The sequence below is a fragment of the Rattus norvegicus genome, chromosome 14 (assembly GCF_021556685.1).
Source record: "Rattus norvegicus strain SHRSP/BbbUtx chromosome 14, alternate assembly SHRSP_T2T, whole genome shotgun sequence".
NCBI lineage: Eukaryota > Metazoa > Chordata > Mammalia > Rodentia > Muridae > Rattus > Rattus norvegicus.
In genome coordinates this window covers 81,506,678-81,527,889 of record NC_141547.1, presented here as the reverse complement: position 1 = coordinate 81,527,889, position 21,212 = coordinate 81,506,678, and the positions used below count along the sequence as shown (strand labels likewise).

General features: G+C 49.1%; 2 protein-coding genes and 1 non-coding gene across 12 annotated transcripts; 2 read left to right on the top strand and 1 right to left on the bottom strand.

The window, feature by feature from the left end:
- Positions 1-510: 510 nt before the first annotated feature.
- Tmem129 (transmembrane protein 129, E3 ubiquitin ligase) lies at positions 511-5,570 on the bottom strand. Of its 3 annotated transcripts, none has more exons than NM_001126274.1 (4): positions 5,267-5,548; positions 2,610-3,084; positions 2,038-2,197; positions 511-1,941 (listed from the first exon to the last, which is right to left on the bottom strand). In NM_001126274.1, the coding sequence occupies exons 1-4, from the start codon at positions 5,469-5,471 to the stop codon at positions 1,693-1,695; spliced, it is 1,089 nt and encodes a 362-aa protein (NP_001119746.1). In that variant the 5' UTR covers positions 5,472-5,548; the 3' UTR covers positions 511-1,692. The 3 variants fall into 3 exon arrangements, with proteins under 3 accessions (NP_001119746.1, XP_087439335.1, XP_087439334.1); XM_087583209.1 differs by having other exon boundaries at positions 563-1,941; positions 2,610-3,427; positions 4,181-5,570; XM_087583208.1 differs by having other exon boundaries at positions 563-1,941; positions 5,206-5,570.
- A 626-nt stretch (positions 5,571-6,196) lies between these two features.
- Positions 6,197-20,185, top strand: Tacc3 (transforming, acidic coiled-coil containing protein 3). Of its 8 annotated transcripts, none has more exons than XR_015636746.1 (16): positions 6,197-6,370; positions 8,783-8,945; positions 9,076-9,218; positions 11,707-12,039; positions 12,733-12,814; positions 13,174-13,618; positions 15,099-15,151; positions 15,462-15,571; positions 16,463-16,550; positions 16,631-16,732; positions 17,092-17,168; positions 17,247-17,290; positions 17,793-17,953; positions 18,055-19,579; positions 19,661-19,781; positions 19,968-20,185. XR_015636746.1 is itself a non-coding variant. In XM_087583859.1 (16 exons), exons 2-16 carry the CDS (start codon positions 8,784-8,786, stop codon positions 20,034-20,036), a joined length of 2,097 nt encoding a protein of 698 aa, XP_087439985.1. In that variant the 5' UTR covers positions 6,197-6,370; position 8,783; the 3' UTR covers positions 20,037-20,185.
- On the top strand, positions 14,779-14,907 carry LOC120096793 (small nucleolar RNA SNORA18). The gene has a single exon (XR_015637767.1). It is a non-coding gene; the product is annotated as a small nucleolar RNA SNORA18 (small nucleolar RNA).
- Positions 20,186-21,212: the final 1,027 nt, after the last annotated feature.

Sequence of the window (21,212 nt, the reverse complement as noted above, 5' to 3'; positions counted from 1 at the left end):
TGAAGCTGCTGGGCCTCTGATTGGCCGCCCCTTCGCGGGCCCAAGGGGTATTGGCGGGAGATTGGGCAGTGCGCGCCACTGCCACTCAAAGGAGGCGCGGCCACGGCGAGGGTGGAACACCCAGATACTGTCCGGGATCCCGACTGGCCCCTCCTACCCACCGCCACTGTCCTCCGGGTGCGCCCGCCTCTAGTTTAAACCCACAATTTTAAAACCGTACAAGCTATCCCTTAGTAGCCAACAAACTTAGTTGCCTTTTTTTCCCCTGCAAGGCCGTCTCTGGTGCTTGAGTCACCAGCACGAAGGCCGGGCCCCTGCAAATCCCACCTGTCCTAGTTGTAAGATGGTCTAACCCAGAGCAGCGAGAGGACAGAGGGTGGGTTGGAGGTGGTAACTACGTGGCACCATCAAAGGGTTTGTCCTTCTAAACGCACTAAGCACTAGTTTCTAAAACTGTTTTCTGATCTGTGACCATACTCATCAGACTTTTCCAACATCCTGCAGCCATTGTATTGTAAACGTTTGGTTTTACTCACAGGTTAAACAAAATGAAGTACATCACTTGAAAAGGAACACTTTATTAAATACGGTGTCATTTAGCTACATTTACATTTATCTGTATAAAATTAACTCTTCTGTGGTTAAAAAAATAACTTCAAACCACTTGGCCTCTGCTGGGCAGACAGCCCTTGAAACTGGCTGACTCTGAGTCATACTTGGGGACTGGCAGAACTGAGCTTGCAAATCCCTGGGGTTAGGTGCAGTGTTGGCTGGATAAGGGGCTAGCTTGGTCTGTCACTGCTGCTTTCAACAACTCAGTGTAGGTGCTTCAGGACTACAAGTTGAAGGAGAGGTCTTCCCCTCTAGCAGCTATACTTGTGTCAGAGATGGAGGGTAAAGGGCAGCCTTTTCCCCACCCATCTGTTCCATAGATATGTGAGTAGTAGTCCATCAGAACCCTAACCACTGAGGTATCCTCTCCTGAGCCAAGCTCCCCACAGGGCCTTGGCTCACCCTGTACTGCATTCCTGGTGGGTTTCTTTCTGGGTAGTACTGTGGCTCTCTTCTCCTTGGCTTCCCTAAAATCCTTCCCAGGACTGGAGAAGCAAGACCCCAAAAGTATTGTGGATCCTCTAAAACATATGCAAGCCTCATGAGTAACTTGGGAGGGTACTCTGTACTGGATGGACTAGGTTGCTGCCCTTGCCTTCCTACCAAGAAGTGGTCCCTTGGCTGGCTACAGTCACCAAGACACCCTAGAAAAGGCCTTCACACTAGAGTGGCACCCCGGTGACCCGCTCTTAATGGTCAGCGTCTACCCACCACCACAGGGCCTGGGACAGACGCAGGTCTGGTTGGTAACTGAGGTACAGGTATGCTCTGTAATAGAAAGTAAGGCAAACAGGCCAAATGAAGGCTCTTGGGCCAAACTCCAATGTCCTGGGGCTTTGGAGCATCCTATGTGGCATATCAGCCCCACCTGGAGGTAAACAGGAAGAGGGGATCCCGCTGAAGGTCAGGGATAGAGCATTTCCATGAGAATTTCTTCTAAAACTCTTCAACTGACCATAGACTCAAGGTAGAGAGTGGCTGTAGATTAAGTGTGTGCTTTAACTAGGACATCTTGCCGAAGTCAAGGAGCTGTAGCCACTCCCTAAGTGGCTAGTGGAGACACAGAATATACTGTGATGCTCAGCGTACACAACACACATCCAGGATGCAGAAGCGGGCACGGCAGGTGGGGCAGGGCACACGGCTTGCTAGCCAAGTGTCAGGGCGCTGGGGATCCTGGCGGCTGGCAAACCACTTGCCCATGCAAGTGAGACACCACATGGGTCGGCAGTAGCACTGCTGGCACTCGCCCACCGCTGGCTCCTGGCAGGTCTTCACCAGCTTCACGCTGGCCCGTGTTTGCATGCAGCCTATACAAGCCTCGAGCTCCTACAGAGAGGTAGTTGAAACAAAAGGGGTTACAGAAAGGCAGACAAGAAGGTCCTGGGAGGAGGACCACCCACTCCCACTTGGGCCAGCCCTCACCTGGTTGCTGGGTGCTGAATAGGCTGGGTTGACCTCCACAAGAGAAGCAAATGTTTCTAGGAAGAGGTCGCCTAGACTCTGGCGGATGACCACATTGGCTGCACTTCGGATTGGGGCACGGAGCTTCTCACACAGTTCGCCATATTCTGAGGAGTTCAGCCTGCAAGAGGCATGCTTAATGAGCTGAGACAATCTGCCCTTGGGTCCACAACCTAAAGCTATTCAAAACCAAAAGCAGCCAGTGCTAGGGAAAACAAGCCACCTCCGTGAAGTAGCCACTAAAGATGGCCAGCAAGGCAAAGTCCACAGACTCCCTCATCCCCAGCACAGAGGATAGGAAGCATCTGGAGCTAAAGTGCCACCAAACTACACTTCTAGGCCATCCCAAGAAGGTATAGGGACAGCTCAACGACAGAGCAGAAGGAGCAACAAAAAGAAAGCAGAAGGCAAGAAGAGGTAGACACGGATGGGTTCAACTGACCAATGTCATATAAACCCCAGGAGTGCCTCCATCCTCCTCCACCCTTAACACCTCCTAAGAGATGCATGAGTCATAGCCACCATGTACTCACCTAATATCAAAGGGCTGTGCACCAGGGCTGGTGCTTGCCACATGTATGGTAAGAAGCTGCACAGGTAGGTTTGAGTCTGGCGAGAGATCGTGCTGCCGAGACTCTGTCACAGTCAAATGAACATCCTGTTGCTGGGCCACATGCACACGGTATGTGGTCACCTTCATTACCCATGTGTCTGTCACAATCACTCTGGCACCAGGTGCCCCGGTAGCAAACTTGTCAATCCGTCGGAACTCTGTGTTGATGGAAGAGGCAACCGCCTGCCAACCAGACTGTGGAAGGGCATAGAGGGCCAGGGTTTGGGCCAGTGGGTGCCGGGCCCACCTATCCCAGGACCAATAGTAGATCAGGGTACAGGAGACAAGGGGAAGGGTCACAGCCAGGAGAAGGAAGAGCTGCCAGGCTTCTGGGGCCTGACCGGGGGAGTAGAGCTGCTTTTCTGAGGCTGCAAAGCACATGCCCATGTAGTAGCCTGCAGAAGAAAAGACATCTCAGGGGACGACCTGAAGACCACAAATGCTACCCCTGTGCTTCGGGAAGGGAAGAGCTATTTCCTTTTCATTGCCAACCCTGAGCCTTGTCTTAGTCACCTAGTCCCAGGACATGTTGCTTTTACGTCTGCACCTCCACAGCAGGCCTGCCTCAGCCCTTAGCCAGAGCAATGGCACCACATATTAGAGGAAAATGTTTTCAATTTACTACTATAACTTCCCAAAAATTGCCAAGTAGAAAAAAATAAAAATAAAAATTGCTGGTTGGAGGTGACTCAAACTTTTTTTTTTCTTTTTTTCGGAGCTGGGGACTGAACCCAGGGCCTTGCGGTTGCTAGGCAAGCGCTCTACCACTGAGCTAAATCCCCAACCCCGGTGACTCAAACTTTTAATACCAGCACTCGGAGGCAGATGGATCCAAGGCCAGCCTCATCTACTGAGCTAATTCTGGGACAGCCATGGCTACACACACACACACACACACACACACACACACACACATACACACACGCCAAACAAACAAAAAAAGTCCTAGAAAAATAAAAGGAAATGATGACTTTGCATAAACTGACCACTGGCCTACTTGAGACAGTTCTTTGGGCTATATCTTGGTATCTCAATTTTGCTTCCTCTGAGGAGGCAGATCCAACATAGCCCATCTCAGAGCTGGGGCACTGTCCAAGAACGTAAGCAAGTACCCAATGATAGGGCATGTTTCAAGAACAAAAAAAAACAGTTTTAGGGCCCTGTTGAGCCAACAGGGAACAACTTGAACATCAAAATGATCTGTAGGTACTGTTTGAGCAGGCTCCATTCTGCAAAAAACAATAGTAAGGGTTGGGGATTTAGCTCAGTGGTAGAGCGCTTGCCTAGCAAGCGCAAGGCCCTGGGTTCGGTCCCCAGCTCCGAAAAAAAAAAAAGAAAAGGAAAAAAAAAAAAAACAAAAAAACAATAGTAAATGTCTACTTTTAGCCAATTCACTACATGTTAAAATAACTTGTTATGAGGGGTTGGGGATTTAGCTCAGTGGTAGAGCGCCTGCCTAGCAAGCGCAAGGCCCTGGGTTCGGTCCTCAGCTCCGGAATGAATGAATGAATGAATGAATGAATGAATGAATGAATAAATAAATAAATAAATAAATAAATAACTTGTTATGGTTACGTAGCAACAGCGCCACCGTCTGTCTGCTCTCGATATGACCTCCCTGAGTGACTTGTGCTTATTAACTTTGGTTCCTTGTTCAGGCATGGGAGTGCCCACTGGACAGCCCTTGGTCAGGAGTCCTGCCTCAGAGCCTCACTTCATCTGCCTTGCAGAGTACTAGGTTCCCAAACCAAACCATGCCAGCTCCATCTCCAGTTCTCCAATGGAGTCTCCTCCACCCTCCTCAAAACAGACCTGAGTGTTTCTATTTACCACACCTGCCTCCATCTCCCTGGAGCCGAGGCTGCTGCATCCTCACACCAATCATTCATTCCTGTGCTCAAAGCTGCAAGTATGACAGGCCATCACACATTTATCCTCCCAGACCTATCTTTCCCTGTCCCTGTATCCTCCTCCAAAGGTCTCCTTCATCTGGATCCCAGACTTCAATCAGTGCTATATCACAGCTGTTCCCCCAGCTTTCCCTCCAAACAGCCGACAGATGAGCCTCTCAGAGGTCTCGCTTACACTTGGGGCACCACATACCATTGCCTTGGAAAGGGCCATAGACCTAGCCCGGCAAAAAAGACTCTGCATTAACATACCCAACCTTGAACGTCTTCATCTCTGCCTGCACTCCTTACACCCACCTTCCCCGGGAGCCCTCCAGCCCGTGTTGGAATGAATCAACGGGAGCCCTTTCCTAGAAATCGCCCAACATGGCAAACAAGCTGTACGATTCTGCACTCCAGCCTCAGTGATGTCAAAGACTGGAGCTTAGCCCCATCCGAGTGACTAGTGGTGACTAGTAGGCCAGCGCCTGGGCCGCCGCCTCCCAACTGGGAAGAGCACAGAGTGCCCTAGAGCGCCCAGCTCACAGCCAGGGCTGCAGAGATCCCGCTCGCTTGCACCAGGTCTTGACCGACTTCTGCTCCGGTTCTGGCGGGGAGCCTCCTCACCCTTGGAGTCTCCAAGCGCCCAGTTAAGCGCCAACCACCGACCCGCAAACAGGAGGCTCACCCAACGGCAGCAGTGAGTGGCACAGTAGTGTGGCGGAAGTACGACGAAGGTGGTAAGGCACGAAGGCGGCGTCCTCGCTGCCCAGCCAGCCCGACAACAGATTCTGCACTGTGAGCCCGGCCGAGTAGAACTCGTTGGGCGTGAACACGAAGCACACTGCGAAGACCAGGTAGGCCAACGTGAAGGTCACCTCAGGGCTGTCCATCCCGCCGCCGCTCACCGGGCCAGGCAGGGGTAGCAGCTTCTACTTCTGGACAGTTGGTAGGTTGCCGCAGCCACCGCCAGACCGGCCCAAAGGCACTCTGGGAAACAGAGTCCTAGTCAGGCTAGCCGTGAGGCATTCTGGGAGACTGAGAGACTCCTGTCAAGACACCCGCAAAGCATTCTAGGAAATGGAGTCCCTTCGCAGGCTACCCGCGGGGCCCTGTGGGAGACTATTTTCCTATCAGGTAACCCGAAGGGCATCCTGGGAGACAGAGTCTCGTGAGGCCGCACCCGGCGTTCTGAATGGGTAATTCTCGGAATCCTGTGCGGATCCACAAGTTGTGAGCCACCCAGACACCCTGGTATGGGTTTAGCTTCTTCCTTACAAACAGTTCGGAGGAGACACTGCAGCTGGTTCCATTTAACAGCTGAGAAAAGCCAAGCCAGGGCGAACTGCTCTCTAACCGCATTCGCGGCCGACTCTGAGATTGTCTGTCCCGTGGTGGATCTCACAGTCACTAGCTACCAACAAGCCCACTGGGCCCGAGATGCTAGACGACAATTCCCATATGCCCCCACGCTCCCACTGTGCCCTCAATCCCGGAAGCGGAACTGCCTGCGCATGAAGGGCGGGACTGGTATGGCCTGCTATTGGCTGCCGCCAGCTATACAGAGGCCTCTTCTGCAGCGCGCTGATTGGCTGCAGAACGTCAACTCTCGGTATTTGAATCTGGGGCGGGCGTAGCGGACGACGTTCACGGACCGAGAGAGCAGAGCTTGTTCGGATTCCTTTGGCTCGGTTTCTCTAGCTCGTTTTTCTGTTGCGGAGCAAATACGGCTCTCCTCCCTTGCGGTTGGCGTCCGCGCGGGCCCAGGGCTCCGCAGCCGTAGGCAGGAAAGGTAAACGGCGCTTTCTTACTTCCCTTGGGCGCGGGGTGGGGATCAGCCCCTCGGAACTGGATTCTTCAAGCTGAGTTGCTGTTCTTTTGTTCCGCAGCTTCGCTCCTTTGTTAAGCAACCACCCCTCATCCCTCTTTTCTGAGCTAAGGGATGGGCCTAGCCTCCTAGACAGGACTGGAACCGGCGTACTGGGCATTGCAGGCCGGCCTGCCCGTGGTCTCGGTCTGACCTAGTTGATGTCGGTCCTCCAAAGAGGCCGCGCCAGGTTCCTGTTTAGTCGAGGGTCTCCTGTATGAAACTCTCGTCCCAGAGCCAGGACATCTTTCGCCCCAAGTCTCTTTCTCCACCTTTTCTGCGAAACTGTGCTATCTGTCTACTGTCTTCCTGAACCAACTCTCACAGGGGATATTTCTTGTTCCTGGGTCTGTGCCTCTAAGTCCTGCTTCTTTTTTTTTTTTTAAAGATTTATTTATTACTTTATGTATATGAGTACACTGTAGCTATCTTCAGACACAACAGAAGAGGGCATCAAATCCCATTACAGATGGTTGTGAGCCACCATGTGGTTGCTGGGAATTGAACTCAGGACCTCTGGAAGAGCAGTCAGTGCTCTTATCCGCTGAGCCATCTCTCCAGCCCTAAGTCCTGCTTCTGTACGGCCTGGCCACAACCTCAGAATAAATGGCTTCTCTTGGAAACGCTTTCTTCCAGATGGTCGTGATAAGTTTCTCTTCTCTATGGCATCCTTCTCTGAACAGAGTCCTTTAAGGCTAAGGCCTTTTTCCACAACTCTAGCTACCAGGATGACCTCATGCCTATACCTATACAATTTATTCAGAAATGCATGTTTCCAGGCATTGATTGTACACACCTGCCAACTCATTGTTCCAGGTGGGATGTGTTTCATCTTCCTCCTTCAACCCCCAAACTCCACCTGGGAGACCATTAGTCAACTTCAGTTTTATCATCTCCCGTAGGTGCCTTGACCCCATATTTGATCTCAGAACGACAGGTGCAGCAGCAGCAACAAAACTTCATATGCTCCCTGTCCCACCCCATAGTCACTCCTGCACCAAGAAGACATCAGAACCCAAACCTAGCTTGTCAAGTTTCGTCCCCAGGAACTCCCTCCAGGAGCTGGGGACATGGCTTAGACAGTAACGTGCTTGCCAAACAAGCCTGAGGACTTGACTTTGGATCCTCATTACCCACCTAGAAATTGGGTGGTATAGCCTCACCTGTCTGCAATCCCAGCACTGGGCAGGCCGACTGGAGGATCCCTGGAGCCCACTGGCCACAGAGTCTTGCTGATTTAGTAAGCTCCAGGTTCAGTTAGTCTAACAAGGTGGAGGACAACTGAAGAGAACACCTCATGCCAACCTTTGACCTCCCCTTTACAAGCGCCAACACTCCCCACCCCACCCCCCAAAATCCAATCCCAAACAAAGGCCGAGCCAACTGTTCTTCTGCCTTCTTGCCTGAAAGACTTCATCTAATGCCGTACAGCCCAGAGGCCGATGCTTGCAAATCCCACAGCCATTGCAGTGCCCTTTCCCCAAGCTTTCTGGCCAAAAAGCCTAAAACTTGCTCTTGATTTGTTTCCCCTTTATCTCATGACCTGTGCACCTTGCTGAGCAACCTAGTCTAATTCTCTTTTTGCTAAGGGAACCTCTGGTTCTTTCCCTCTCCCATTTTTCCTCAAGGGCTCCTAAAGGAAAGTCAGCAATAGCTTCTCTTTTGATGCCCTCCCTCCCCAGTGCCTCTCCTTACTCCTCAACCTGAGCTCCCAAGGTTTTGCCCCCAAGAATCCATGGTTCTCTGCCTCTGCTTCCCAAGTGCCGAGATGAAAGGTGCTCTCCTCTACCACCCTGCTTCTGTAGTCGTCTTCAAACCAAAATTGTGTTCCTCTGTTCTTGCCTTAAGTGTAATACATTAATGGGAGTCATTCTGAACTCCTGGTTCTCTTTCCTTCCCTGCCTGAACCCTTTTAGCAATTTAGCACAAGGGAGCAGTGTCTCCAATGCAGTACAAGGGACTCAGGCCTCCTCTGGAAGATGGCACCGACTTGAAGTATTACCTATCCCTGTAAAAAGTACTAGTTCTGGGGCTGGAGAGATGGCTCAGTGGTTAAGAGCACTGACTGCTCTTCCAGAGGTCCTGAGTTCAATTCCCAGCAACCACATGGTGGCTCACAACCATCTGTAATGGGGTAGAGTACCCTCTTCTGGTGTGTCTGAAGGGATCAACAGTGTACTCACATACATTAAATAAATAAATCTTTAAAAAAAAAAAAAAGTACTAGTTCTACCTGTCCGGAAGTAGGATACCTCCCTGCCATACCTGTGGGGGATTCCTGTACATACACTGCAGCATCATTGACCTCCCAGTGACTACAACATACTGTTTTCCCAGGATGAGTCTGCATATCTTAACTGACGAAAATGTCCCCAACGAGAAGAGTTCAGAAAGCCGTGACTTCCTGTTTTCAGCACCAGAACTTACCGGAAGATCCTCTGTTCTTCGCCTGTCACAGAAAGAAAATGTACCTCCCAAGAACCAGGCTAAAGCCGCAAAGGTAAGTGTGGGCTGTAATGCATGTCCTCAGCGGGTACCTGGGATTGACTCTCTGAGGACCCTCACGGCAGCACTCGGGCTCACTTGTGAGGGCTTGTGTCACAGCATGTGCACTTTCCACCGTTCACTAGGTGACTTTTCAGACACCTCTTCGGGATCCACAGACACACAGGATCTTAAGTCCTAATATGACCAGCAAACTTGAGGCTCCTTTTGCTCTGGATGACAGTGTTGGATTACAAAATGACCACTGTGTCTTCTTACAGAAAGAGAAGTAAGTGTTGATGCCTTTTAACTCTTCTGCAGTTCTGTCCTCTCTGAGGGTTGTTGCCAAAGCTTTCGGTCCTGTCCTATCTAGACGTCTTCTTCTCTTGAGCACTGCCCTTAAATGGAGTATCTGGCACAGTTGTTAGTTGAGAGTTAGTCATCAGATAATTGGACTGTTTTAACTCCATCCCTCACTCTTGCTGGGTCCCTAACCAGCCCCAGTGAGCCCATATAAAAAACACACAATCCAGTTATAAGCTAAGAGCCTAGATTGTGCAGATCTGTCACTGTACAAACTTGTTCCCAGCTATGAGACTCTTGCTACTTGCCGTTGGTTCTGCTTCACTGTAGCTTCCACCTCCTCTCCTTCCCCCCTCGTCCTCTTCTCCCCTCTCTCTATCTGTCCCCACTCTGAAACCTCCAGTCCTATCTTTCCCCTCCACTGCCCGATCAAGGCTCTAGTCTTTATTGACCAGTTAAAATGGGGAGAAGATTCACATGAGATCACCAGAGTACATGATAGGTTGCTTGTCGGGGACAGCCCCTCTTGAGGAAGCAGATTTGACATCAGAATATAAACAGCATCAGGACAACCCACAAAACCTACCACCCATTCTTTATTTCTATAACTTGATGGAATAATTAGATCTTATTTCCAAAAAAGATTATTTGTAGTTTCCTTCCTAGTGAGTTCTGTTCATCTCTCCCTGCTGCTTAAAATTATCATTTGGCTTCCCGTGCTCAAAACTTGGAAAGGGCAGATAGACTGATAAACAGAGAAATTACCATAGGATTGATTAATTGGGGCCTCAGAGTGGCACCCTTGGTATTGTTGGCTATACAAACATGAGGACTTGAGTTTAATCCTCACTATCTAGATCAAAAAAGCTAGCAGGGTGCACATCTAATTCCAGCCCTAGTTAGGTGGAGATAGAATCTGTCAAGCTTTCTAGCCAACTCTGTGCTCCAAGATACAAAGTAAAGAATGGTTGAGCAAGATATCAAGTGTTGACTTCCGGCTTCTTATACATTTACATGCGCACATACACAGTGGTCATACACCATGCATGTACTGTGTGCATGTGTACCCACACATCTGCATGCAAATATACACAAAGGAGGAACTATTAAGAATGGTGTAGCTAAAAGGACAGGGGAAAGCTTCATCCATAGGTACATTAGACATTTCCTTGGTGGAAGTCAGACAAGCAGATGCTGACCTTTTACCTAGAGAGGAGGGCCTTGGAGTTAGAACTTCACCAATCTGGCACCAAGAGCACATCTTTAGGGCTGGAAATTCTTTCCAGAGGACTTGAGTTCAATTCCCAGCTCCCACATGGCAGCTCACAACTGATCTCCAATTCCGGTTCCTGGGGATCTAACACCCTCACACAGACATGAATACAGGAAGGACACCAATGAATGTTAAGCAGAAAATTATTAAAAACACATCCAGAGCAGGAAGGGACTTTGGTATGGGTTTGTTCCAGTTTTACTAATTCAGCTGTTGAAGCTTTTTTCTAATTTACAAGAGAGGTGGGGTGGGGGGAGGCATGAGAAATAAAGCATCACTCCTATGCTCTTTAATGTTACAACTCTCTGGGCTCTGTGCTATCTCTGTCCTATCAAAACACCCCCAAGTCTGTTTCTTTTTTAGGGTGTCCTTGTTACTTTACAACTTCATTTTGGTTTTGTTTTTTTTTTTGGGGGGGGGGTTCTTTTGTTTTTTTTTTTACTGAAATTCAGTCCAGTGAGATTGAGTGAGATTGGTGTCAAACACTGTTGGTCTATAACAACCTCAGAAACACAGAGCCAGCAGTTGGCGCTTGGCTGCTGTAAATCCAGCCTACTTTGAGACCAAGAAGTTGTCTCTTCCTGTGCTGCTGGAAGGGCAGCTCTGAGTGGTAGCAGTTATGTCACTTGTAAGCTTATCCTTGGGGCCTAGGCATGCATGGACCATATTGCCATTCACCAACTTAAAACACTCTGCCGATCCTGTGTCCGAAGAAGCAGGCTGCCCCGGTGGTAGCTCTTCGAGTGAGTTTGGTAGAGGGTGGGGGGATGACCAGAGCGATTGGATAGGTATTTGATTCTTCAGGGCTTATTTCTAGTATATCTGAGGTCCTAGCCTAGGAGGTGGTATAGCAATCTTGCAGTTCTTATCTTATGAAAGAATGGATTCTATCGAGAGAGACGAGACATGGGCAGTTTAAATAGTTTACAAAAGCAGTTTAGTAGTAAAGTGGAACACTGGAGACCTGACTGATAAGGCCTCCGCCTATCCCAAGATTGTAGGCACCCGAGCCAGCAGCAGGCACTGACACCCCTTCTAGTTTGTGTTCATCTAGTCCTAAGAACTCAATCCCAACTGGCCCTCTTGAGACAGATGGGGCCACAGACCCGAGTACTCAGGAAGCCGCCACTAGCCAAATGGTCATCCATTCAAGTCATGATTCTATGAGTCTAGAATTTGACTTCTCTGATGGTACAACCAGCACAAAGGTATCTTCACCAAGGAGACTGGCAGAGAGACCTGGCCTCCAGCCTCTCCTGAAGAAATCAGAGACCAGCCAGGAGCAGTGCCCCAAAGAAACAGAAGAAAGAGATGGGACCAGAGAGAGAAATGAATGTCCCCAGCCTACTTCCTGGGGCTCTTATCACCTTAACTGGGAGAAGTTGGATGACCCAAACTTCAACCCATTTGGAAGTGACTCCAAGTATAATGGCCAAAAGGCTAAGCTCCCTGAAAGTCCCAAGAACAGGTTGTCCTTGCCTGTGGCTGAGCAGCTGAGTGCTGGGCCTACAGACGTGGAGTCTTCTCCAAGCCAGTAAGTAGGAAAGGGGAACGTTGTCATCTCAGGGCAGCTTATTTAATGTGTGTGTGATCTGGGGCCTAAATGCCACCTCTTTATGTAGCCAACATACTACTATCCTTTTTAGTTCAAGACAAACAGGTCTTGGGTTAGTCCAAAAGAGGCACAGCTCCAGAGTCCCTATCCCCAGACGCTGGGAGAGGCGCTCCAGAGTTCTTACAGCGTACGTGCAGCATCACTAGCAAATCAGTGCGGGTAGCTCCCAGAAATCCCAGCACCCTGGCTGAGAAGTCAGATCAAGAGTTCTCTATGGGGTTGGGGTTTTAGCTCAGTGGTAGAGCGCTTGCCTAGCAAGCGCAAGGCCCTGGGTTCAGTCCCCAGCTCCGGAAAAAAGAAAAAAAAAAAAAAAGAGGTTCTCTATGTGGTAAGAACATCTCTTTTATAAGAAAGCATAGGCTACCAATCAGGTGAAAACTGGTTGGTACCACAAGCCACTGTCCTTGGGTACTCCAGAGGCAGCTGTGACCTGAAACTAGCTTTCCAGCAGCCAGATAAACTGTTACCTCCAGAGAAACCTCCTCATAATTTTCATGTACTTTTTAGCATGAGCAGTTTTCACGTGATCAGCGTAGGAGGGAGGTAAATAATAGTTCAGTGCAGGATCAGGAACATGGGGAAGGCCCAGCTCTGATGACCCTGTCTCTCCAGCCAGCTGCCGGTAGCCCCAGTGGACGATGTACCTGTGGTTCAGATGGCAGCCGAGATCCTGAAAGCAGAGGACGAGTTACAGGTATGTGTGCTGTCAACACTATTATACACTGCATAGCAGAGGAACAGCATTGAGGTACAGTGGTGCATACTTTTAATCCCAGCACATGGAGCCCAGAGGCAGGCAGATTCTGAGTTCTAGGCCAGCCCAGTCAACATAGTGAGTTCCAGGACAAGCAGGGCTTCAGAGTGAGACCTTGTCTCAGAAAAATAACATAGTAGAAGAGGCTACCAGCTCTCTTCTATGAACAGGGTGGGATACAACACTATCTCCCATCCCCTAAAGCTGCCTCCCTGTCTGGGTTTACTTTAAGGAAAGAGTGAGCGGGGCTCTCCCTCACCCAGAACCTCACTACAAGGTGATGCTGACTTTCTCTCCAGGAGGGAATTTTGAATTCCTTGAGCCCTTCAGCTTTCACAAGTTTTCCAGACGGTGAGCTGGTAACCCCTCCAATCGAGCCGATGCCGGAGCCTTCCCCTCAGGGGCCAGAGCCTCTCTTGGACAGCGAGCCAGTGACCCCTCCAGTCAAGCCAGTGCTGGAACCTACTCCTCAGGGGCCAGAGCCTCTCTTGGACAGTGAGCCGGTGACCCCTCCAGTCAAGCCAGTACTGGAACCTACCCCTCAGGGATCAGAGCCTCTCTTGGACAGTGAGCCAGTGACCCTTCCTGTTGAACCAGTGCCAGAGTCTTCCCATCAGGGACCAGAACCTCTCTTGGACAGTGAGCCAGTGACCCTTCCTGTTGAACCAGTGCCAGAGTCTTCCCATCAGGGACCAGAACCTCTCTTGGACCCAAAGGAAGAGAGCTTTAGAGACCCAGCAGAAGGTATGTGGCATAAATGCATTTTTAAAAGTGATAATCTTTTCTCTGTACTGGCTAGCTCTCAAATAAATGAAACAGACTATAAGATTTATAAGCTTTATAGTACAGTAGCTGAGCAGTTATTAATCTGTTTTATTACTCTAAACTAATCTGGCTACTTCCCAGCCAAAACACTTGCATTTTAGTATCAGTCTGGCCCCTTGGTGTCTCTTTTTCTCCTGTGGAATCTAGTCCCTCTTTCACTCCCTCCCCCAATCCTCGGTCTTGGAAGTTCAACCCTATTAGCCGATCAGCTTTTATTGACAAGTCTGAGAGTAAGTGGGGAGCAATATTTACACAAAATTCAGGCAGGAGATACTTAAAATGATCATTACAGTGTCTTGTCCAGATTGCAGCCAAATATGGGGGGGGGAGAGGGAGGTTCGTCAGCACTTGAATAAAGGATCAAGGATAATCTTTACAGATTACAATAGCATTATGCCTACACTGTGGCCCCAAGGTGTCACCATAGGTTTCTCTGAAAGTCCCTGTGGACACTTACGTACCTGCAGGTTCCAGGCAGTTATTCCACAGGCTTTTCCCTGACAAACTTTTGCTCCCAGCCAAGCATGGTGACACCTTTAATCCCAGCATTGGGTAGGCAGATGCAGAAGGATCTCTTGAGTTTGGGGCCAGCCTGGTCTACAAAGCCAATTCCAAGCCCCGGCTGTCACACAGAGAAACCCTGTCTCTAGAAGGGGAAGGTGGGAGAATCAGCTTTTGGTCCTTAAAAGATGGGGCAGTGTCTTAGGGTTGCTATTGCTGTGATGAAACACTATGGCCAGCCTGCTAGTGGTGACACAGGCTTTAATTCCAGCACAGGTAGGCAGATCTCTGTGAGTTCAAGGCCAGTCTGGTCTACACAGTGAGTTCCAGACAGCCAGGGTTTCACAAAGAAATTCTGTCTCAAAAAAACACAAAAAGAAATTCAGGGTCCTCTTGAGAGTTCAAGGCCAGCCAGACTAGAGAGCCAGTCAGTCCCCAGAATGAAAAAGTCGGGTCTTTATCCATGGATTTCACATCTTCTCATTCAGTCAACGTTGGGTAGAATTTTTAAGTGTCTTTATTGAATACGAAAAGGGAAAGAAAGTACTTTTTCTTCCTGTATAAAATTGGGGGCTCCTTTTGAGGTCTATCCCGATGGGGCTTCTCTGGTAGCCACACATCGTTGGAAACGCCTCGTATAGTAACTTGTGGTTTTACTTGACTCATGACTATTCGTTAGGTCTGTGGGAAGGAACTACAAGACAGCAAACAAAAAAACAATTGGGGGCTCACCTAGGGCTTTCTTCATAGAAGCAGAGAAGCTGCTAGTTTGGGTGCTGGAACCAATCTCGGAATTTATTTCAAAGAACAGTGATCCCACTCTGTTGAATACTTTGGGCATGTGGCCCTCAGAACCTGCGGTACTTGGGGGAATGGCTAATACCACTCATTGTTTCAGTTCTAGGTGCTGGTGCTGAAGTGGATTATCTGGAGCAATTTGGAACTTCCTCGGTAGGTACTTGCCCGTTATGACAGCCTCGACTGCAATGTGTAAATCAGTCAGCCTAGGCCACTTATCCTTGGCTCCTGGAGCATCCTTTAGTTCCTGTACTGTGTCTGGTCAAGGCTGCATGTAAGAGCCCTTGCCTTACAACAGTGTCCTGACCCAGGTGTCCCCTCACTCCCAGATAATCCTGGACCTATCGGGGTGTGTTGTGGTCTCCCCAGCCCACTTTGCTCAACAAGGTCATCCTGGCTTCTGGTATCTGTTAAATCAATGATGAATCCTGTTACTTTTCCTTGTCCCATCTCCAACTCTCAGTTCAAGGAGTCAGCCTGGAGGAAGCAGTCTTTGTACTTGAAATTTGACCCCCTTCTGAAAGAGAGCCCTTTGCGGTCAATGCCAGTGCCAGTGGCCCCAGTGACAAATAGGTATGTTCCTCCTTTGAAGCTGTTAGCATGAGCCAAGGAATCTAGTGGCTGTTACTAAATGTACTGATTGAAAACTTGTGGGAAAAGGCTAATCTCAGCTAAAATGAGTGATGGTAATAGACAAACAGGACTCTGAGCCTAGAGCCAGCCTCATCGATCAGGTAGTCCGTGTTTTAGTAAGGTACTCTGCCATGCTCTTCACACAGCCACACAAGCAATGATTGCACAGGAGGGCACGAGCCTGGGCCAGGCCAGACAGTCTGTTTGTATGAGTGGACTTCAAAGGCCTGTTCCTTCATGCATCGTCTATGACGACTTGTATTATAAAGGCAGATCCGGGGGTTGGGGATTTAGCTCAGTGGTAGAGCAGGTCCTGGGTTGGGTCCTCAGCTCTGGGGGGGGAAAAAAAAGGTAGATCCGAATTGTTGTGACAGAAACCATAGGGCCTTCAAATCTGACATCTGTGGAAAACCCAGGCTGATAACTAGTACTTTAGAAGAAAATATAATCAAATATTACTGAGAATTATGTGCTAAATCTAACACAAGACCCTTGAGCCCAGGGAAGGAAAGATTTGTCCCCTCTAACTAGGTATTAACCCTGTACATTCTGAGGACTCCGCAGTAGGGCATCTGCACTGTCTGCACAGCTTGCTATGAGCCAGGGAAGCACGGCATTGCCTCACAGGGACAGTGAGGGGCAGGTGGCAGAGGGGGCTGGAGGCAGCAACTGCCAGGCCTAGTTCTCCAGTCCCAACTCCTAGTCTCTGTCTTGTTTGTATTTGTTTTTAGACCAAGACCCAAACACAAAGCTTGTTAAGACAACACTACTGACTTTTATGCCCTATTGAGTACTCAGCACGAGGTGATCTTGCTGCCTGTTTGGTTTCAGTACACAGGATACAGAGGAGTCTGGCTCCGGAAATCCAACAGAAGCCAAGCTCGTCGACTTAGATTTCTTGGGAGGTCTGGATGTTCCTGTAAGCACTTTGGTATCTTTGGTGCGATTTTTGTGATCCAAAGAGAGGAGATCTTGAGAACCTATGTTTTATCCACACAGGTGTCGGCCCCACCCCTGTGTGTCCTTGAGCCTCGAGGTCTCCTTCCTGCCGAGCCTATTGTGGACGTGCTGAAATACAGTCAGAAAGACCTGGATGCAGTGGTGAGACCAGGCAGCTGCTTTGTAACACTGCCTACCGGAATTGCCTGCATCCTTTTCTCTATCTCAGACAGTCCGAGGGCCCTCACCTGGGCCTGTGGTACTTGCTTTTATACAGACAACTGAATGGGTTTGGGGAGCCCCCTTGTGGGTAATGTAAGTTAATACATTAAGAGATAGTCCTCGAGTGCCTGCTGGGTTCCCCTCAGGAGCATGGCCAGCATCCCCACGTGACTTCATACGGCAGTATGTTAGCATAGCTCAGGAACATATCTCAGAGACTGAGGAAACCGTCCCTGTGGGAAGATTCCCCACAGCCCTGTGACTGGTCCATCTCTGACCCAGGCGTGTGGCTTTTGTAGGTGAACGTGATGCAGCAGGAGAACTTGGAGCTGAGAAACAAATATGAGGACCTCAACACGAAGTATCTGGAGATGGGGTAAGAGTACAGACACCAGTGCTGACCAGGTCTGCTCATATCACGAGCCACAGATGCTCATCCTCTCTCCTCCTATAGGAAGATCGTTGATGGATTTGAGAAGATCGTGTACAAATCAATGGGTGAGTGCCAGCTGCGTCTCCCCTTGTGTTGGAGGTAACATATTGTTTATTTCTTCTCCTAACCCATGCTCTGTGCAGCTGTCACACTGTACCCTGTCCTGCCTTCCCCTCCCCAGAGATAATTAATTGCAGGCATCAGAGCAGAAACACAGGTGTCCCTGAGGAACCTCTAGCCAGCAGTGGCTCCGATAGGTCTCCCTGCTCTCCTTTCCCCAAGACCCATAAACCACGTATGATGGTGTTAATCTAAGCCTCTCACTGCTGGGTCATGAGGCAAGCTCCTTAGAGGCTGACATGGAAAACCAGCTGCGTTCTGGGCCTGGGCTACATCCCAGAGAGTCTTGTTATGGGACACTCAGTAGTGTCCATACCTGCTGTTCCTGGATGCCTGTCTCTTTCCTGCTGCTCTGCCTCAGCCCTTGTGTCACTGCTGTTTCTGGCATCCAGTGGGGTGGTTACTTCTAATCCCAGGTGCTTTTTTTTTTTTTTTTTTTTTTTTAAGAGGAGGCTGAGAAACAGAAGGAACTAGCTGAAGACAAAATTCAAAAGATTTTAAGAGAGAGAGACCAACTTACTGCGGATCTGAACTCTATGGAGAAGTCCTTCTCTGACCTCTTCAAGCGGTTTGAGAAGCAGAAGGAAGTGATTGAAGGCTACCAGAAGGTGCGTTGTATCCCCTTTCGGTCCTTGCTATGTTAATCCCTTTCTGGCTGAGCTGTGTTCCGTACATCTGGGTTCTTAACTGTGCTGTTCCTTGGCACCAGGGACGTGATAGCCTATCTATCAGCAGGACAAGCTGCACCACGAGACTCTGGTAGGAGAGCACGGCCGATCTGTGAGATGTGGTTTTAGAGGCTTTAGGAGCCTCAGCAGAAGAGACTGAGGGTTTCCCTGCTTAGTGCTACTATGTCTGGCATGCACAAGGCCCTTAGCTCACTCTCCATTAACTTTTCAACCCTCCTGTCCTCCCAAAAGAAAAAAAGAGGGGAAAAAAAAACTTTGCAGTTATAGAGTTCTGTGAACAGACACCATGACCAAGGCAACTCTTACAAAGGAAAACATTTAATTGAGGCTGGGTTATAGGTTCAGAGGTTCAGTCCAGGATCAAGGCAGTGTCTAGGCAGTCATGCTTCTGGAGGAGACAAGAGTTCTACATCTTGATTGGAAGGAAGCCAGGAGAAGACTATCTTCTACATGGCTAGGAAGAGGGTCTCTAAGCCCACCCCCACAGTGACACACTTGCTCCAACTAGGTCACACCTAATAGTGCTATTCCCTGAACCAAGCATATTCAAGTCACCACACAGAGATTGGTATTTTTGGGCGATGGAGTTTGGGGAACAGCTAACAGTGGGCTCAGGAATATCTTGCAAGAAAGGGGAAACTAGACTTCCCCATGGGGTCAAGTGGAAAAAACAAGTCATGTCAGAAACCAGCTGCGGAGCTCTCGTATCTCCTGCTACATGGCCCTCAGTAGTGGTTATGAGAGGCCCAGAGTGTGCTGAGAGGAGCAAGGCTGCATATATTATATTCCTCAGGACTGTGCTACCCCCAGTCACAATCTGTAGGAATCCTAGTCATGGTTTGCACTCGAGTAAGAACTGATGCCTGGTACTAAGGTCTGGGGGTTAGGCTCAGTTCCCAGAGGTGACAGTCCAGAAGCTCTCTTTACCTTGAAGGTGGGATAGACTGTTTTGGTTTTTCAAGACCGGGTTTTTTTTGTGTAAGAGCCCTGGCTGTTGTAGAGCTCACTTCATAGACCAGACTGGCCTCAAACTCATAGGTCTGCCTGCCTCTGCATCTCAAGTACTAGGATCAAAGGTATGTACAGCCACACCCAGCTCAAGGGGTGCTTTTTTAAAATTTACATTCCAAATGTTGCCTCCCTTCCCAGTCTCCCCTCCCCTAGCTCTTCACACACACCCTTTGTTTCTGAGAGGGTGATCAGCCACCCACTCACCCCCACCAGCATCTCTCTTCCCTGGGGCATCTTCTCCCATTGAGACCAGACAAGGCTTTTTCTAAAGAGAAAATGTCAAGTTGTGTATCACTAATGTCCCCCAAAACCTTAAATGTCTACAGTCTGCACTTGACCCTGGGAGTCCCATATGCCAAGCCTGGACATAACCCCAGCCTTGGTGGAACAATGTACTTTTAAGGTTTCCTATTTGTTCACTCTCTAGAATGAAGATTCACTGAAGAAGTGTGTTGAGGATTACATAGTGAAGATTGGAAAAGAAGGCCAGAGGTACCAGGCGCTGAAGGCCCACGCAGAAGAAAAACTCAAGATGTGAGTATCAGATCCCATCCTGGGACGGAGGGCTGGCTAGCTTGTGACTGGGCCAGGCCTAGCCTGTGTCTCTACCTCAAGGGCAAATGAAGAGATCGCCCAAGTGCGAAGCAAGGCCCAAGCAGAGGCACTGGCTCTCCAGGCAAGCCTGAGGAAGGCACAGTTGCAGATCCAGTCACTGGAGAAGACTGTGGAGCAGAAGGTAGGACACAGAGACCCCAAGGCCTGCTCAGGAGCTGGCTTTGATTCAGGGGTTCCTGGACATTATCTTTCAGGAAGTCCAGGGCCAGCCTTTTCCTTTCTAGTCTCCTTTTCTGCTTGAGACGGGTGGGATCTTTCTAGTCAGTAGCCACTCCCTCTGAAGCCAGCCTCGCCTGTTCTCCTTCAGACTAAAGAGAACGATGAACTGAACAGGATCTGCGATGAACTCATTGCTAAGATGGAGAAGAAGATCTGACCACAGCTGACTGTCGCCAGCCCTCTTCTGTCTGTCTGTCTGTCTGCCCATTTCCTTGTCTGTCTGACTTCTGTGTGGTTTATTTAAACCTCTATTCATTTCTAAGTTACATTACTTTGAAAAGAGTAAAGTTTAATTTCAAACTCAAAGTCAAGCCAGGTCCTGTTGTTTCTAACAAGCTCACGTGCCTTCTCCAGGTAGTTGAGCTTGTTTGAAAGTGTCTCTGCAATCCTTATAACAGTGGTTCTCAGCCTTCCTCATGGCCCTCTAATACAGTTCCTCATGCTGTATTGACCCTCAGCCACAAAGTTTGCATTGCTATTTTATAACTATAATTTTGCTATTATGAATCATAGCGTAAATATTTATGTTTTCTGATAGTATTAGGGGACCCCAGTGAAAGAGTCATTCAACACCAAAAAGGGTTTGAGAACTGCTATTATATAAACTTGGGGGGCTGGGGATTTAGCTCAGTGGTAGAGCGCTTACCTAGGAAGCGCAAGGCCCTGGGTTCGATCCCCAGCTCCGAAAAAAAGAACCAAAAAAAAAAAAAAAAAAAAACTTGGGAAGGGAGAAAGGGTCCAGAAAATGTGGTTGGTTTCAGAGACTTCCTGAAGCTATTGAGTTGTTTACGTACTGAGCTTAAGGAGGTTCCCTGTAGAATGGGATGTTTTACTCCCTTTAGAACATCCTGTATCTTAAGGAGCTTCACTCCAAGATGGAAAGTTAGCTCCTAGAAGAACTGGCTGTACAAAGCCCAGCACGCCTGAGGCTAAAGAAAGCAATTAACGGGCTGGAGAGATGGCTCAGCAGTTAAGAGCACAGACTTCCAGAGGTCCTGAAAACCATCTGTGATATGATCTTGGCACCCTCTTCTGGTGTACAGGCATATATGCAGACAGAACACTATACATAAGGAAGCAAGCAAGAAAGCCATTACCACTAGACCTTTCAGCCATCTTGGCTCCTTGGCTGTGGGAGCCTTTTATGAGCCTGATCTCTACCCACCAGGGAATGAAAAAATAGGAGATTGTGTGCTCAACTATCCAATTTTCAGGCATCTAGTCAGCCACATAGCTTGGGAGAGAGGTACCCAATCCCTGATACCTTCCAACTGTATACATCAAAAGTCAGACTCAAGTTTTCACTTAAAACCAAAAGCTAAGTAGCCAGAGC

Bases quoted from the DNA above. Each gene is read 5' to 3' on its own strand.
- Tmem129 (NM_001126274.1), bottom strand. From the start codon at position 5,471: ATGGACAGCCCTGAGGTGACCTTCACGTTGGCCTACCTGGTCTTCGCA. The intron at 3,085-5,266 runs GTGAGCCTCCTG...TTTCTTCTGCAG, and splicing joins CCACTCACTGCTGCCGTTGG to GCTACTACATGGGCATGTGC. The intron at 1,942-2,037 runs GTGAGGGCTGGC...ACCTCTCTGTAG, and splicing joins ATTCAGCACCCAGCAACCAG to GAGCTCGAGGCTTGTATAGG.
- Tacc3 (XM_087583859.1), top strand. From the start codon at position 8,784: ATGAGTCTGCATATCTTAACTGACGAAAATGTCCCCAACGAGAAGAGT. The intron at 16,551-16,630 runs GTAAGCACTTTG...TTATCCACACAG, and splicing joins TGGGAGGTCTGGATGTTCCT to GTGTCGGCCCCACCCCTGTG. The intron at 17,291-17,792 runs GTGAGTGCCAGC...TTTTTTTTTAAG, and splicing joins GATCGTGTACAAATCAATGG to AGGAGGCTGAGAAACAGAAG.